The sequence below is a fragment of the Nannobrachium achirus genome (genome assembly GCF_963921795.1).
Source record: "Nannobrachium achirus genome assembly, chromosome: 14".
Lineage (NCBI taxonomy): Eukaryota > Metazoa > Chordata > Actinopteri > Myctophiformes > Myctophidae > Nannobrachium > Nannobrachium achirus.
Window position 1 is genome coordinate 1,202,195 of NC_137821.1, and position 15,342 is coordinate 1,217,536.

The following is a 15,342-nucleotide window of genomic DNA, read 5'->3' on the forward strand; positions in this document are numbered from 1 at the left end:
AAGGATCATTAAATCATTTCTGAGGATGAATTTAACAAGGCCTACTAAAAGTTAAACATGTACCCCTCACAACTACATAGTTCAATTTCTAAAGCCCTGATCCTCTACTTTTATATGAAATGAAAATGAAAATGAAGAAAAAAAGTAAGTAAGTTATGGTTCCACTCCCACCATACAGCCATTGAAACATTGTAAGTTAATAACTGCACCAACACTCTACTCACTGGAGAGTCTTGAGTCCAGAGAGAAGTTTCAGGGTTGACTCCGGCACCATGATGAAAGTCAAGTCCAGGAGTCTTAGATGGGAGGGAGAAGAGCTGAGAGCTGAGGACAGGACTTCATATCCTGTCTGAGTGATGGAACAGCCAACAAGCCTGTAATTACATGTTAAATAGAAGATTAGAATTAATAAATGATTATACAAAGTTCATTGATAATAAAACTATGTGTTGATGTTGTGACTCTAGTGACACCTCTGGTCATGATGTGTACTACAACGATACATGTTGATGTTGTGACCTCCTCTGGTCATGATGTGTACTACAACTATACATGTTGATGATGTGTCCTCCTCTGGTCATGATTTGTACTACAACTATACATATTGATGTTGTGACCTCCTCTGGTCATGATGTGTACTACAACTATACATGTTGATGTTGTGACCTCCTCTGGTCATGATGTGTACTACAACTATACATATTGATGTTGTGACCTCCTCTGGTCATGATGTGTACTACAACTATACATATTGATGATGTGACCTCCTCTGGTCATGATGTGTACTACAACTATACATATTGATGATGTGACCTCCTCTGGTCATGATGTGTACTACAACTATACATATTGATGATGTGTCCTCCTCTGGTCAGTAACACACGGAAGGACAGACAGCCGGTGGAGCTTTTCATAGTACAGGGTTCCTGCACCATTTTGAAAGTAAATTTTAAGACTTTTTAAGACCTTTTTAAGACCTCAACAAATGTAATTTAAGACCCAAATCGCCCTCCCGGGCCCTTCGCCCTACCTCACGCTCACCACGCTGACGGTGGAGATGACGGAGGTGCGCCGTCTCAGGCGACCTTGATCCACGTGAGACACTGCCGAGCGAGCTAAAGCAAGCGAGTAGCCATGTCGAGCGTTGAGAAGGTCGCATGAGCCGGCTCAGCGCTGTCCGAGTTATGTCACAATAGGGACAGAATAGTAAATAATTTCACCCCCGATTATCATTACGCTGGATAGACACCCAGGGCGAACGGCTTGGAGGGCGAACAGACCTGTATTTTAGAGCCCAATCTATTATTTGGGTTGATAACTTGGGGATCGGGTGCGTATTCGGACAGCAGGTGGGTCAGCAGACCACTGTGGCCTGTCACCATTATTCAGAATTGGAGATGCACAATATTGTCTTTTGAAACCATAAACCCAGCTTCTGCAGTGAATTACAACTACAAGATGCTGTATTTACTGACTCATACATACAAGCAGCAAAATGTTGGGACTCCTACCACAGAAATGAAAAAATAAAATATTAATACACAATAAAAAATATAATAAAGCCTATGATATACAGATCCAAATAGCCAAGTTAGGTACTTGTCTTAGAAGACAGGCATGTATCACAGCTGAGAATGCCACCCCTCAATGTTAATCTCAGACAGTCTGAGATCACCAGAACACCAGAAATCTACTATGTTCAAAAAGTTCTGGGGGAGGACCCCCAGATACCCTGCTTAAGGGTGTGGGCACTGGGCAGTGGATGTAATCATAGTGAGATATCCACTTAAGTAGTGAATATTAGTACATATGGGTCTTACATTGCTTCAGTTATAAAATCAAATTCTTCCATATGCCCCCCCAAACTACCCCCCTAAAATCTCCTGAATTCTGACTGTCCAATGTTGGCAACCCTGGTCACTGAGTAAAATTATTATATTACTGAGTGAACGGGACTCAAGTCGGGAGAGGAGATACGCGGTGTATTGATGAGCGTGTAGAACGTAAAATCGCTCGGTACAACAGCTGTTGTAAATCACAGATGATTGGTAGATTCTCCTCTTTGAAAACAGGCTGACTAATGACTTTATGACTGTCAGCTTCATTCTGTCTCACAGGCAGAAGGAACGGGACAATAGCCTTAGCATGTAGCTAGCTAATTCCTCATGGTTGAGGAAAATCAACAAACATCGATTATGTCACATCCCTGCATCAATGCAGAATCGCGCACGGCCGCATCGCGAATTGTCTCAATCTAAAACTTTTTAAGAAGTCCACTCCACAGCCTACAAGCACAACTCCACTACACGCCAAGTGTGTTTACTTGTATGCTCTCATCTGCGCTCACTCAGTGTGATGTGAGAGCGCTACATAACAGGGAGAGCACAGGGCAGTTGATGTGACGGGAGGCTAGAGAAAAGGAGCGCTTGTTTTGTTCAAAAACAAAACTACCCTCTTCCGCATCCACATACATCACCACAGTACTGACAAAGCGGGCGGAGCCGAGAACAACAAGCAAGCTCCTCTTCCCACTGACTGCTGCTCGCTTCAGCCTTTTTGCAGTCGTCTCTCATCGTCTAATATTAATAAATCAAATAAACGAACGAATCAAATGAATACGTAGGCCTACAAATGTTTATGGCTTAATTTCCCCATGAGCCTTAAAAACAGCATCTTCAAATTTAATACCTACGGTCAGATTTGGTCAAATTTAAGACTTCTTAAGACCTTAAATTCACGATTTTTTATTTAAGACAATTTAAGACTTTTTAAGGACCCGCGGGAACCCTGTAGTAACGTGCGACCTCACGGTCGCAATAACACCAAACAGCAGGCAGAGGACAGGAGCCAGCAGCATCAGGAGCCAGCAGCATTAGCAGTGCCAACACAAGGAGTTGTGCGCTGTGCGCATCATCAGAGAGTGTGCGTGGTGCATGTCATAAGTAGGCTATATCAACAAAATGATGTCCGACCCGAATTGACGTCCGACCATTAACCATTGAAAATGCGTCCGTCCCGAGCCCGAACCCACGGGTATCTACGTGTCCCACAGGTTTTCGGTCAGGTATCCCAGCTCTACTACACATCAAATTCAGGGTGAGCTTGTAGATCTGCTATTTTAAAAATAATCTTGAAAAATGTGAAAATAATTTAATATATTTTTAAACATTTGGTACAAATAGTGGAAATGGCAGCTCACAAAATAAGTCCTCATGGCTCGTGCGTCAGCAGAGAAGCAATTATTAACTCCCAACACATGGCAAAATGAACAGGCAGCAAAAAAACAAAAAAAACAACACTTTTTTTGTTTATATTAGTCAGGGAATATTATCAGATATAATGTAAAATCTGGGAATGAATTCCTTACAAAGACATCTCTTCACCAATGTGTTGGTCAAATAACACATCTAACAAAGTTTGAATTTCAAAATCCCTAGAGGATTTTGTGACAGCTTTTGAAAGTTGGGGTCCCATTCACTTACTATACATACTATACACAGTATAAAGGAAATAAATACCCCTAAAAATATGTGAGGGGTCGAACTAGGAGGTTTTTATGATTCTGAATACATTTTGTGAGCATTTGGGCAAAAAAAAAAAAAAAAAAGAAATCCCTGATGTCCACATCACTGAGGCGCGGTGACAGTAAAAGCAGTAGCGGTGACAAGCTTGTCACCCTGAGGCGTCTTAATAATAAATAGTACAACTAAACTAATACAAATAATGGTGGTAAATGAGTCTGACCTTAGGACCTGCAGTCTACAATGTGGACTCTTTAGTCCAGCAGAGATCAGCTCCATGGATGAAAGGTCCAGTTTGGTCCCACTGAGGTCCAGGGTCTGCAGTCTACAATGTGGACACTTTAGTCCAGCAGAGATCAGCTCCATGGATGAAAGGCCCAGTTTGGTCCCACTGAGGTCCAGGGTCTGCAGTCTACAATGTGGACACTTTAGTCCAGCAGAGATCAGCTCCACGGATGAATGGTCCAGTTTGGTCCCACTGAGGTCCAGTTCTGTTAGATGTGAAGGATTAGAGCTGAGAGCTGAAGCCACACCTTCACTGTGTGTCTGTTTGAGGATACGGCCAGCAAGTCTGTAAAGATTAAATGTAAAATCAGAAATGATCAAACAGATTAAACCACATTCAATTTCATTGAAGTTAAAGACGTAGTGAAATAAAAATGTTTTTTTCCCCCCCCCAAAATTTTAGAGCATATCTGTAGTGATAATATGGGCCTACAGTGGATGGCAAAAAAAAACCTGTGTTTGTGTATTATAACAAGACGATTACAGCCCTAAGTAAAGCCCCTAAATAAAAATGTAATGCGTGATGACATAGGCTGCGTTAACTCTACTTAATAATTCATGAGGTCAGAATGATTGACAACTGCCTGAGTCAATCAACCTCATCTACTTCAACTTCAGTGACTCCCCGCGAGCCGCTGGTCCGCATGACTCCCCCTTCCCCCTCCTCCCCGTTCGTCCTCCCCCTTCGTCTCCCCCATTCGTCCTCCCCCTTCGTCCTCCCCGTTCGTCCCCCCCGTTCGTCCTCCCCACACAGCAGAGCCAATAACGCTGGCTTACCTCCGGTCCAGCCAATCACAAGTCGCGGCCGACATCTCATCTCCTATAAACACAAAATAGTTTCCGTAGCCGCTGCCTTGTCAGTCTATGGAGCGACGCTGTGGGACTCAGCGTCGTTCGTCAGCCCACCCGTCTTTACATAATTATTAATGTCTTTAATGAGTTATGGCCCGCCTACTTTTTGACCTTCAAATCACATTCCTCCCAGCGCTATGTCCCTCCTTCCTGGAGCGTTTCACTAGGAACTGTGTCACCATAAGGAAGTGGAGCAAGTGGAGAACTTCTGTTGCATTGCGTCTTTAACTAAGAGATCTTCTATCTAGTTAGAAATGGTGTACGGTAGAGCACCACCACATGGCCGATGACCCTGTTCTAGGCTGAACATTTAGACAAAATAGCAGATCTGCAGGCTCACAGTAAGTCGCACATTGGGAGTTTACATAAACATCATAAACAACACGTATTGAAAAGAATGATACAGATAAAGACTGTGAACCTTTAAGCTCCCCAAATAGTCTTTCTTCTAGCACCACCATTTGGTTAAAATCTTCACTGTCACACTTCATGTGTGAAAATCTAATGTGAGGATTGTCATGAAACTTATGGAGCACATTGATGCTCCCTGGAGAATGAACCCTACTGATGAAGTGACCCCACAACCTTTCATCTAATGCCACCCTTTCGCACAAAAAAATAAAAATAAAAAATGAGCTTGTAGATCAGCTGTTTTAATAGCTGTCAAAAGAAATCACACATAAACGTCTCGTTATATTTTAGTCATGAAAGAGCTTTGTTTAGCTCATCACCGTCTTGGCATGAAACAAGGCAGTTAAGGAAATCAGGTTCTTATCGTCACCGAAAACAACACAGACAGACACACAGAAAGATAAATGTACAAATAATAATACTAATGATTCATATTCATAAATATGATTCATTCATAAAGAAAAATGAATTGAACATTATATGATCAAATAAAAATTACATTCACATATGTAGCAGTTTTTACTTCCAATACTAATAATGTGGAAGATCTGTGTTTTTATAACTATAACTAAACTAATACAAATAATGGTGGTAAATTCTTACCTTAGGATCTGCAGTCCACAACGTGGACTCTTTAGAACAGCAGAGATCAGCTCCATGGTTGAATCGTCCAGTTTGGTCCCACTGAGGTCCATAAATGTACAAATAATAATAATACTAATCATTTACATGAAGAAAATGGAACAAATATTAATTAATTAATTACATTAAAAATGCATTTCTCTAAATCACATAATTGTGTAGCAGTTTTGCTTTCCATTACTTTTACTAAATACACATGAAAGATCTGTGTTGTTATAGGAAACAGACAGGAGACAGTTTTATCAGCAACATTTCATAGTAATGGACTGTTTTACTCTGAAACTCTTACAGACACAACAGTGATCATAATTGATCAGACTGCTGGTGGGCTGAGGAACCAGCAAACCTTCCAGTCTGTGTTTACACCAGTTTGACAGTCAAATGATTACATAACTGGATGTGATCATTCCCTAGCAGCCATGATGGATCACATACTGTAGTCACTGTACCTTATCAATATTCTAGTCAGTGTGGGTTACCATGATGTCAACCTTATTCACACTATTCAAATAAAGTCTCAGCACAGTATTCATGTTATGATCAAATAATAAATAGTCAAACTAAACTAATACAAATAATGGTGGTAAATTAGTCTGACCTTAGGACTTGCAGTCTACAATGTGGACTCTTTAGTCCAGCAAAGATCAGCTCCACGGATGAAAGGTCCAGTTTGGTCCCACTGAGGTCCAGTTCTGTTAGATGTGAAGGATTAGAGCTGAGAGCTGAAGCCACAACTTCACAGTCGGTCTTTTTGAGGTCACAGCCAGCAAGTCTGTAAAGATTAAATGTAAAATCAAATAGATTAGACCACATTCACTGTCAATGAAGTTAACTAGTAGATCTTCTATCTAGTTCTAAATGATGTACGGTAGAGCACCACCATATGGCCTATGACCCTATTCTGGGCTGAACATGCAGCCAAAATATCAGATCTACAAGCTCACAACATGTCACACATTTAGAGCTTATAAACATCATAAACAACAACATATGTTGAAAAGAATAATACCAGTAAGACGCCTAAGGGCGACATGGGCGAGGTCGCACAATGTCTTGGCCATCTGGCCAGTGATGAACATCGGACCAGTTACCCATATATGGAGACCCCTGAAACTGACGTAGAAATCCTAGCGGAATTGAAACTCTCAAAAGATCAGCAAAACCTTGACTCAGAAACGATGTTAAAAGATAATAGAAAACATTAATTTACAGCGCTGTAACAGTCACACACATGTACATACGTCCTACACCAAGACAGACATGACAGACTGCCCTGCTCTACTCTGATTCTCAGTTCATAATTGGCTAAGCAAAAACAACACATTATTCTCTACTGAGCTCGTTAAAAGCCAAGCACACCTTATCTCCTTCACACGGCCATAAAACAAACAGGCACTGACTGCTGCCAGCTGTGACCTCCATCCTATCCTCCCTACCTTCTGACCTCATCTACAAATTGTGTCAAACTAAGCAATATAACAATAATATAATTGCACCTCATCAGTACCCATATATGGAGATCCATGTACTGTATATGAAGATATGCTGTGAGAGCCCAAACATGCTTACTCAGTTATTCGTTATGTGAAAGTCCTATGATGTCTATGACATCTGACATACATACAATCCCTTTTATGCACATACATGGAGATCTTTGGCTGTAGAACCAGCCACACAGATATGGGCTGTCTTCCTCCATATATGGGCATTCCCATATGAAGTCTTGTTAGATATGGGCTTAATATTGATGACTTCAGGGATCTCCATATAAGGGCATACAATGGATTCTGTTAGTGTGGTTCCCCTGACATCACAGTGATGTCAGAGTGTGATGTCAAAGCGTCAAACCCATAGACTTTATTGACTCTTTCCTGCAAATTCTCTACCTCTGTCAACCTTATTCTAAATTAATACACCATTTGGCTTTGCATTGTTACACTGTGTTGTGTCTTGGTTTGGATCTTTCACCACAATTACAATATAAAACCTAGCAGTAAAACATAACATGTATTTGTATTTATTTTTCCATAGAGAGCGCAAGCCTGATTTATAATTGTTTGCATGGCAGAAATGAGCACCTCACAACTGTGAGCTTGTAGATCATTTACCAGACATAATGTTACTTATTTTACTTTTTTATTTTATTTTTAGCCAAACTAGTGAGAATGCTGGTCCAGTTAGGTTAAATAGCAGGGCTTTTAGACTCATAGTCTTGTTTTTATTTATTTATAAATAAACACAACACCCCCAGTCTCTATTTGAGACCCAGATAGTATTTAAAGGAGTGGTTATTACTGCATCTGTTACATTATGTGGTTGCGGACACCATCTGACAATGTTTAGTGCAAGGGAAACAGTATATATTGAAAAGTTTAAATAGCCGATCGAAAAGCACGCCGTGTTACAGCTTGTAGATTGACTATTTTCGCATAGTATAAATTAGCTGGGGACCACAACTGTAACCCTAGTGGACCCCGGACCACACTTTGTGAAACCAATGTTTTATGTTAACCATCATTTCTAGTTATAGTGTAGTGCTGTGAAGGTAGATTGATTCTATTCTAGTATGTTTTCTATTCACATGAATACTAACCGAGCCTTTCTGCAGTTCCTCACAGCTGGGATCAGTCTCCGTCGCCCCTCCTCTGATGTGTTGTATGTGTCCAGGTCCAACTCATCCAGAACATCATCTGACATCAGCAGCATGGCGGCCAGAGCTGAACACTGGCTCTCAAGCAGTGGCTTTGATCTGTCCCCTGACTTCAGGTACTGTTGGATCTCCTGAAGTACTGAGTGGTCGTTCATCTCCATCAAACAGTGGAAGATGTTGATCATTCTCTCAGGAGAGATGGGATCTTCAGTGGCCATCTTCTTCAGGTTGTTGATGACTTTCTGGATGGTCTCTGGACTGTTCTCTGTTTGACCCAATAGGCCTCCCAACAGACTCTGGTTGGACTCCAGTAAGAGGCCATGAACGAAGCGGACAAAGAGGTCCAGGTGGCCGTTTTTACTCTCCTGGGATTTTACCATGACTGACTCCAGGAAGTCTTCCAAGCCACGGTACCAGACTACCCCGAATGTCTTCAGTACCTTCGTGTTCTTCTGTGTGAAACATTGGAACAGGTAGACTGCAGCCAGAAACTCCTGGATGCTCAGATGAACAAAGCTGTAGACTGTTCTCTGGAAGCTCACACTCTCTCTCTTGAAGATCTCTGTGCACAGTCCTGAGTACAGCGAGGCGTCTTTCGCATCGAGGCCACACTCTTCCAGGTCTTCTTGGTAGAACATGACACTGCCTTTCTCCAGATGTTCAAACGCCAGCCTGCCCAGCTTCAGAAGAACCTCCCTGTCCTTCTCCATGAGCTGCTGTTGATTCACATCATGACTTTCTTCATACTTCTCCCACTTCCTCTTTGTCTGGACCGACAGGAAGTGGCTGTACATCTGAGTCTGGGTCTTGGGCAGCTGTTCTGTCTCGTCTGTCTTCAACATGTCCTCCAGAACGGTAGCGGTGATCGAACAGAAGACTGGGATGTGACACATGATGTGGAGGCTCCTTGATGTCTTCATGTGTGAGATGATTTTGCTGGCCAGCTTCTCATCATCACTGAATCTCTTCCTGAAGAACTCCTCCTTCTGGGGGTCTGAGAAGCCTCGTACTTCTGTCACCAGGTCAATATGATCAGGAGGGATCTGATTGGCTGCTGCAGGTCTGGTAGTTATCCAGAGGAGGGCGTTAGGGAGCATATTTCCCTCGATGAGGTTTGTCAACAGCAAATCCACTGATGATGTCACTCTGACATCAGAAACAATGTCATTCTCTTGGAAGACAACAGAACCAATGCGAATGTTCTCGAATTTCAGCGGAAACCTGCTTTCATCCAGACCATCAAAGATGAAGCCAACCTTCCAGACAGCGAGCTGCTCTGCTGTGACCTTCTTTAATTCTGGGTGGAAACGATGGATCAGTGAGAGAAGACTGTGCTGCTCATCTCTGACCAAGTTCAGCTCCCGGAATGAGAAGGGAACCAGGAGAATGACATCTTGATTTCCCAAACCCCTTGCCCAGTCCAGAGTGAACTTACGCACAGAGAAGGTTTTTCCAATGCCAGCGATGCCCTTGGTCAGAACTCTTCTGATAGGTTTGTCTCTGCCAAGGAGGAGGGGCTTAAAGATGTCAGAGCATTTGATTGGTTGGTCATGGAAGGTCTTCTTCTTGGAAGCTCTCTCAAGCTGCCAGACCTCATGTTGGGTATTAACCCCTTCACTCTCTCCCACTGAGATGTGGAGCTCTGTGAAGATGCTGCTGAGGGAGGGCACTTCAGTGACGTATGTCACACGATCAAGACGGTTCAAACTAACCTTATAAACCTTTAGAACCTCCTGTGGACTGACACCTGCTATGAGAAGACAATGAAGACATTTTAAACATTCAGCTTCATTCATAACTTTACATTCTTACAGCTGTGTATGAACATTATTAATGAAATGTCCTCCAGACTGTCTTCTGTCCTTTATGCATGGCAGTAAAAACTAGAAATACTGTTCCTACGAAACAGTGTGGGCTCGCTGATCGCTCATTGGCTAAAGCAGGGGTTCCTAAACTTTTTTTGTCTCAGGTCACCCCATTAATATTTTTTTTTAATCCGAGGCACCCCTACATTATAATTTTCACTCCCAGCACCTTATATTTATAGCATATCGTCGTTGTCGGGTGGAAACCTTGTATGTCCAAAACCGTTCGTTTTGTATTTATCATCTATAAAATGTACTAAACTAGTGAAAACAGCCAATCTACAAGCACACAATGCCTCGCATCGCGAGGCGTTGTGTGCTTGTAGATCGGTTGTTTTCACTAGTTTTGTGCCACGGTCTTGTATGATGAAGCAGGGCTTTGCTTTACCAAAAGACGCACACATTTGAAACTTGGAGATACAAGGTTTCTGCCCGACAGTGACGATATTTTAGTGATTATGTTGCGAGGAAAACGTTGAGATAACAGCCATTTTGGTTAGAACTGACTGAAAATAACTTTGTACTTCAAGTTTAAAATGATACTAAATATCTTTTCAAGCGTCCAAATAAATTCCAAATATTATCAAATGATTTCGCGGCACCCCTGGACTGCCGTCACGGCACCCCAGGGTGCCCCGTCACCCACTTTGAAAACCCCTGGACTAAAAGCTCTGCCTTTGTACTTTCTGCCGTTTCTTGAGGAGAATAACCTGAGTGTATAAAGATTTGGGTGAACATACTGGCCTGGGAGAACAAATCTACAAAGCCTACAAATCTATACTATATAAAGATTTGGGAGAACAAACTATAAGATTTCATGTGGGTGTTGTTATTTATATCAGGTCTCACTTGTTGGTGGTGATGTCACCAACAACGCTGCTCCGTCATTGGCTAGAGGCCCTGGCTTTTGTACTGTCGTCATTTTTTTAGGAGAAGAAAACTTGACCAATAACATTTTGGTATAACATACTGGTCTCGTCTTTCAGACGAGCCCACAATAATAATAATTATTCCAAACTGTGTCCAGTCTTACTTTGTCCACTTGTGGTTTGACGGGACGTCTTCAGTCCAGGTGAGATCAGAACACAAGTCCTCTCTCTGTGGACGAGAAGTAGATATGACTATTATGATCATACTGCATCATACTTATATGATGTATGTGCAGTGTTGGGTTAGAATATCATACACTTATATGATGTATGTGCAGTGTTGGGTTAGAATATCATACACTTATATGATGTTTGTGCAGTGTTGGGTTAGAATATCATACACTTATATGATGTATGTGCAGTGTTGGGTTAGAATGTCATACACTGATATGATGTATGTGCAGTGTTGGGTTAGAATATCATACACTGATATGATGTATGTGCAGTGTTGGGTTAGAATATCATACACTTATATGATGTATGTGCAGTGTTGGGTTAGAATATCATACACTTATATGAGGTATGTGCAGTGTTGGGTTAGAATATCATACACTTATAAGATGTATGTGCAGTGTTGGGTTAGAATATCATACACTTATATGATGTATGTGCAGTGTTGGGTTAGAAGGAGATATGACGATATCATACACTTATATGCAGGGGTGCACATAACTTTTTGGGTCTAGTACTCAGGGGAGCACCTGGATATGTTGCTTGGTACGCAATAAAAAAAAGAAAATATATATATATATATATATACCGTATTAGCCCGAATATAGTACGACTCCGATTATAAGACGACCCCTATTTTTCAAATATCATTTTTGGAAAAAAATATAAATATTATATATTATATATTAGAACTCATTTAGTGCCCCTGAAATTAACGGATTATAAAGTCCACAACGCCACCTTCAGGCTGGCATCACCGCCGTTATCTTATTTTGAAGGCCAGAAGTCCACAGCGCAATCACTTCCGGTCTGACGTCATCGGGTCGTGCGCCGGAACCGATCCTTGTCCACGTGGAGTTGTGTAATGGCCGACCGGGAGCTTTTATAACTGTGTAACATAAGCGAGCATCTGCCTCCATCCTAGCTTCTAAAGTGTAGTTTTGAGATAATGGACATTAACTCATCTGCCGCCTTACACGTTTATAAACGTTCTATTTTGCCCAGCTATCTACCGCCTTACACGTTACTGTACGTTCTACCGTTTTTGGCCACTGGGGGGCACTGTTCACTAATATATGAGACAGCAATGTGTTCACAGCTCTTTGGGCAGCCTGTGATGCTGATAAAAAATTATAAAAATGTTATTCATGTAATCAGCTTTCTGCACACCTTCTTCAAGATGGCTGCCAAAATGGCCACCATCCACATGCTGTAATTGTTTGTGTGTGTTAATCTAAAAATAGATTTTTCTTGGGGTTGATTATATTTTTCTGCCAACTGCAAGGGGGCAATGGACATCTTCTGAGAGCTTATTTTTTTTCAAAAAATGTTTAATTTTTTTTTTTTTTTTCATTTTAATTTTTTGTAAAAAGCCGGGCAGTACTAAGATAGATTTTTTTTTAACCCTTGGCAGGCATTGTGTTAAAGATGAGATCCCCCGTCCACCTCAATGTTATGGATGGGACTATTTTGTGCTCGTGGAGCCGTGATGATGCGAAATCAGCGACGGATTTCGTCTCCGGACCTCCGCCCATTCTTCTCGGTAATGTACTCGCCGTTACAGTAATATATTACTTTTCCCGAGATATCTCGTGAATGGCACTACATATACTAGAGTACATTTCACGAGATATCTCGGGAATGGCACTAGATGAGTTAAGTTATTTATAAAGAAAAACGTTTTTATTGGAAAATCATCATAGAAAAGCTCATACAGAGATAACATTCTGCTGTATTGTATTGCATTAACCAATTCATACTGAAAATCAGCTCCTCATAATGTGTATCAGAATAGAATACAGTCCACACAGCATACTGCTGGGGAATAAAAAACACTACATTTCCCATCAAGCTCAGCGGCTCGTTTCGTCATTCAGATGCGACGGTAAACAGGAACCACGATACTAGGCAGGCAGCATTAGCTTCATTGGGCTTCATTTACTGTTTGGATTAAACTTCCACGCTAAAGATCTCATGTGCGGCCGCCATCCACGCCGATGTTCGCGAGGACAACGCACACGCACGCGCCTCGGTAAGTTTAATGCCAAAGTCACCCGACTTGCCAAACGGAACGTGAAATGTCATGAGCCGCGTCCAAATTTCGCTGCGCAGTTTGTAGACAGTGTACGGTAACAGCTCGCTTGGGCCGCTGGCTGTGACAGAGCAGGGAAAGGTCCTGAAAGATACATAACGTATCTCCCCGGTGAAAAGTCTACGGCCCTATTATAGTACGACTCTCTATTTTGAGGATATGTTTATTAGAATAAAATATCGTCGTATATTCGGGCCAATACGGTATATATATATATATATATATATAGGCCTATAAACATGACCAGGGCTCTGACATGACCAAATAAATAGAACACTACAATGCAAGCATTTCAGTGCTGCACATTAAATAGTTATCCTATTCAACAGTGCCATTTTAATATTTTTTGGCGCATTTAAAAGCAATGAATAGATGGAGAACTATGACGGCAGATGTTCATGTATCAAATAGATATGCTGCACATCCAGTAGTCGCTCATGCAAGTGCAAGACAAAATAAATAATAGCCTAGTAAAGAGAAAAGGCGCCGGCGATGGCCGATCTCGTTTGCACCTGATAACTGCACAGTAAGTGTTTTATTGGAGCTACAGCTCTGCTCCCACAACGTTACGTGAAAGCCTTGTGACGCGACGTAAACCAGCAGAGACAGAGTCACAGACAGATGAGATAATCTACTCACATAATACTGTATGCTGCTGCGGAGATTACAAGAGTTTAATGTGCACATTGTGCAGTATTTCCAAAGTGTGTTCATTGTTTAAGTCACAGCATGGTTTAAATAGCCTATCGTAAATATGAACTGTGGCTAATATATTGATTTGAATCCATGTGGGTCCGTTTACTTAGTTACACTAGACCTTCGAACAGCATAACAACAGAAGTGTCATGGCAGCTGGGTTACTGACTTTCTCTAATATCTTCGGATTTCAAAATAAGAGACACTTGTAATGATTAGTCAACACTACTTTTATTTTTAGGTCTACTTACAGGACGTATGTGTTAACGTGCAGTAAGTGACACCAGAGCTAGTGTCTGACGCTAAATAAATAATTAAATAAAGCTACCGGCGGCAGTGCGCAAAAGTGCTTCATGTCGTTTGATCCGGGACGCAATATTTATTTTGACGCTGCATGCGCCCTTGCGTACCAGTTATGTGCACCCCTGCTTATATGATGTATGTGCAGTGTTGGGCAGTAACAAGTTACTTAATAATATATTAATACTCCTCAAAGGGACTGGTTGTCCAGGATTAGGACCCGCAGCAGTGGTGTCGGGTAAGAACTTAACCCAGATGTCGATCCTCATGCTTATGGATAATGGATCTGAGGATCCCTGTGTAACGCTGAGATATCTGGGTTGTAAGGCCAGATATCCTGATTCGTAGGGAAGGCTATAGGGCGAGGTTGCGTAGGAAAGAATTCGTACAGGACGGAATTAATTTGCAAGTGTGATTCGAGATGCGGTTGGTTGTTTAAGTTGGACAAAATGTGGACACAATATTTTCCCAAATATGGATATGACTGACGTCTGACATCATAGATGTCTTATATTATAGACCTTTCGTGTCTCATGTTTTCTATAACATAAGACTCACACAATATGTCCATATATGGGCATTCCAAGCTATGGGATTAATATTGATGACATCAGGGATCTCCATATATGGGCATGCAAAGGACAAGGACGGAATGTGATGTCACAATGTGATGTCACAACAGGTCAGTAGCTATAGATATTGAGGCATTACTCACAGACAAAATGTGCCAGTTTTCATAGTTAACTGCAACCTACAGTCGCAATTACTTTACCCAGTAACGAGTAGTGTAACTTATTACTCTGCCAAAACGTACTAAATAACGCGGCTTCACTGGGAGGGGCATGTTTTGGCCAAAATACAACAAATCATGAATGCAGCGTCTGACTGCCATGAAACTTGGCTACAGCAGCCTCATGGTGGCGCTACA

At 41.7% G+C, this 15,342-nt stretch overlaps 1 protein-coding gene across 1 annotated transcript; it reads right to left on the reverse strand.

Annotated features, from left to right (window-relative positions):
- Positions 1 to 220: 220 nt before the first annotated feature.
- Positions 221 to 10,292, reverse strand: LOC308298646 (protein NLRC3-like; the record flags this gene model as incomplete). The annotated part of the gene is made up of 3 exons (XM_080742289.1): positions 221 to 296; positions 8,305 to 9,861; positions 10,264 to 10,292. The coding sequence occupies 3 exons, from the start codon at positions 10,290 to 10,292 to the stop codon at positions 221 to 223; spliced, it is 1,662 nt and encodes a 553-aa protein (XP_080598415.1).
- Positions 10,293 to 15,342: the final 5,050 nt, after the last annotated feature.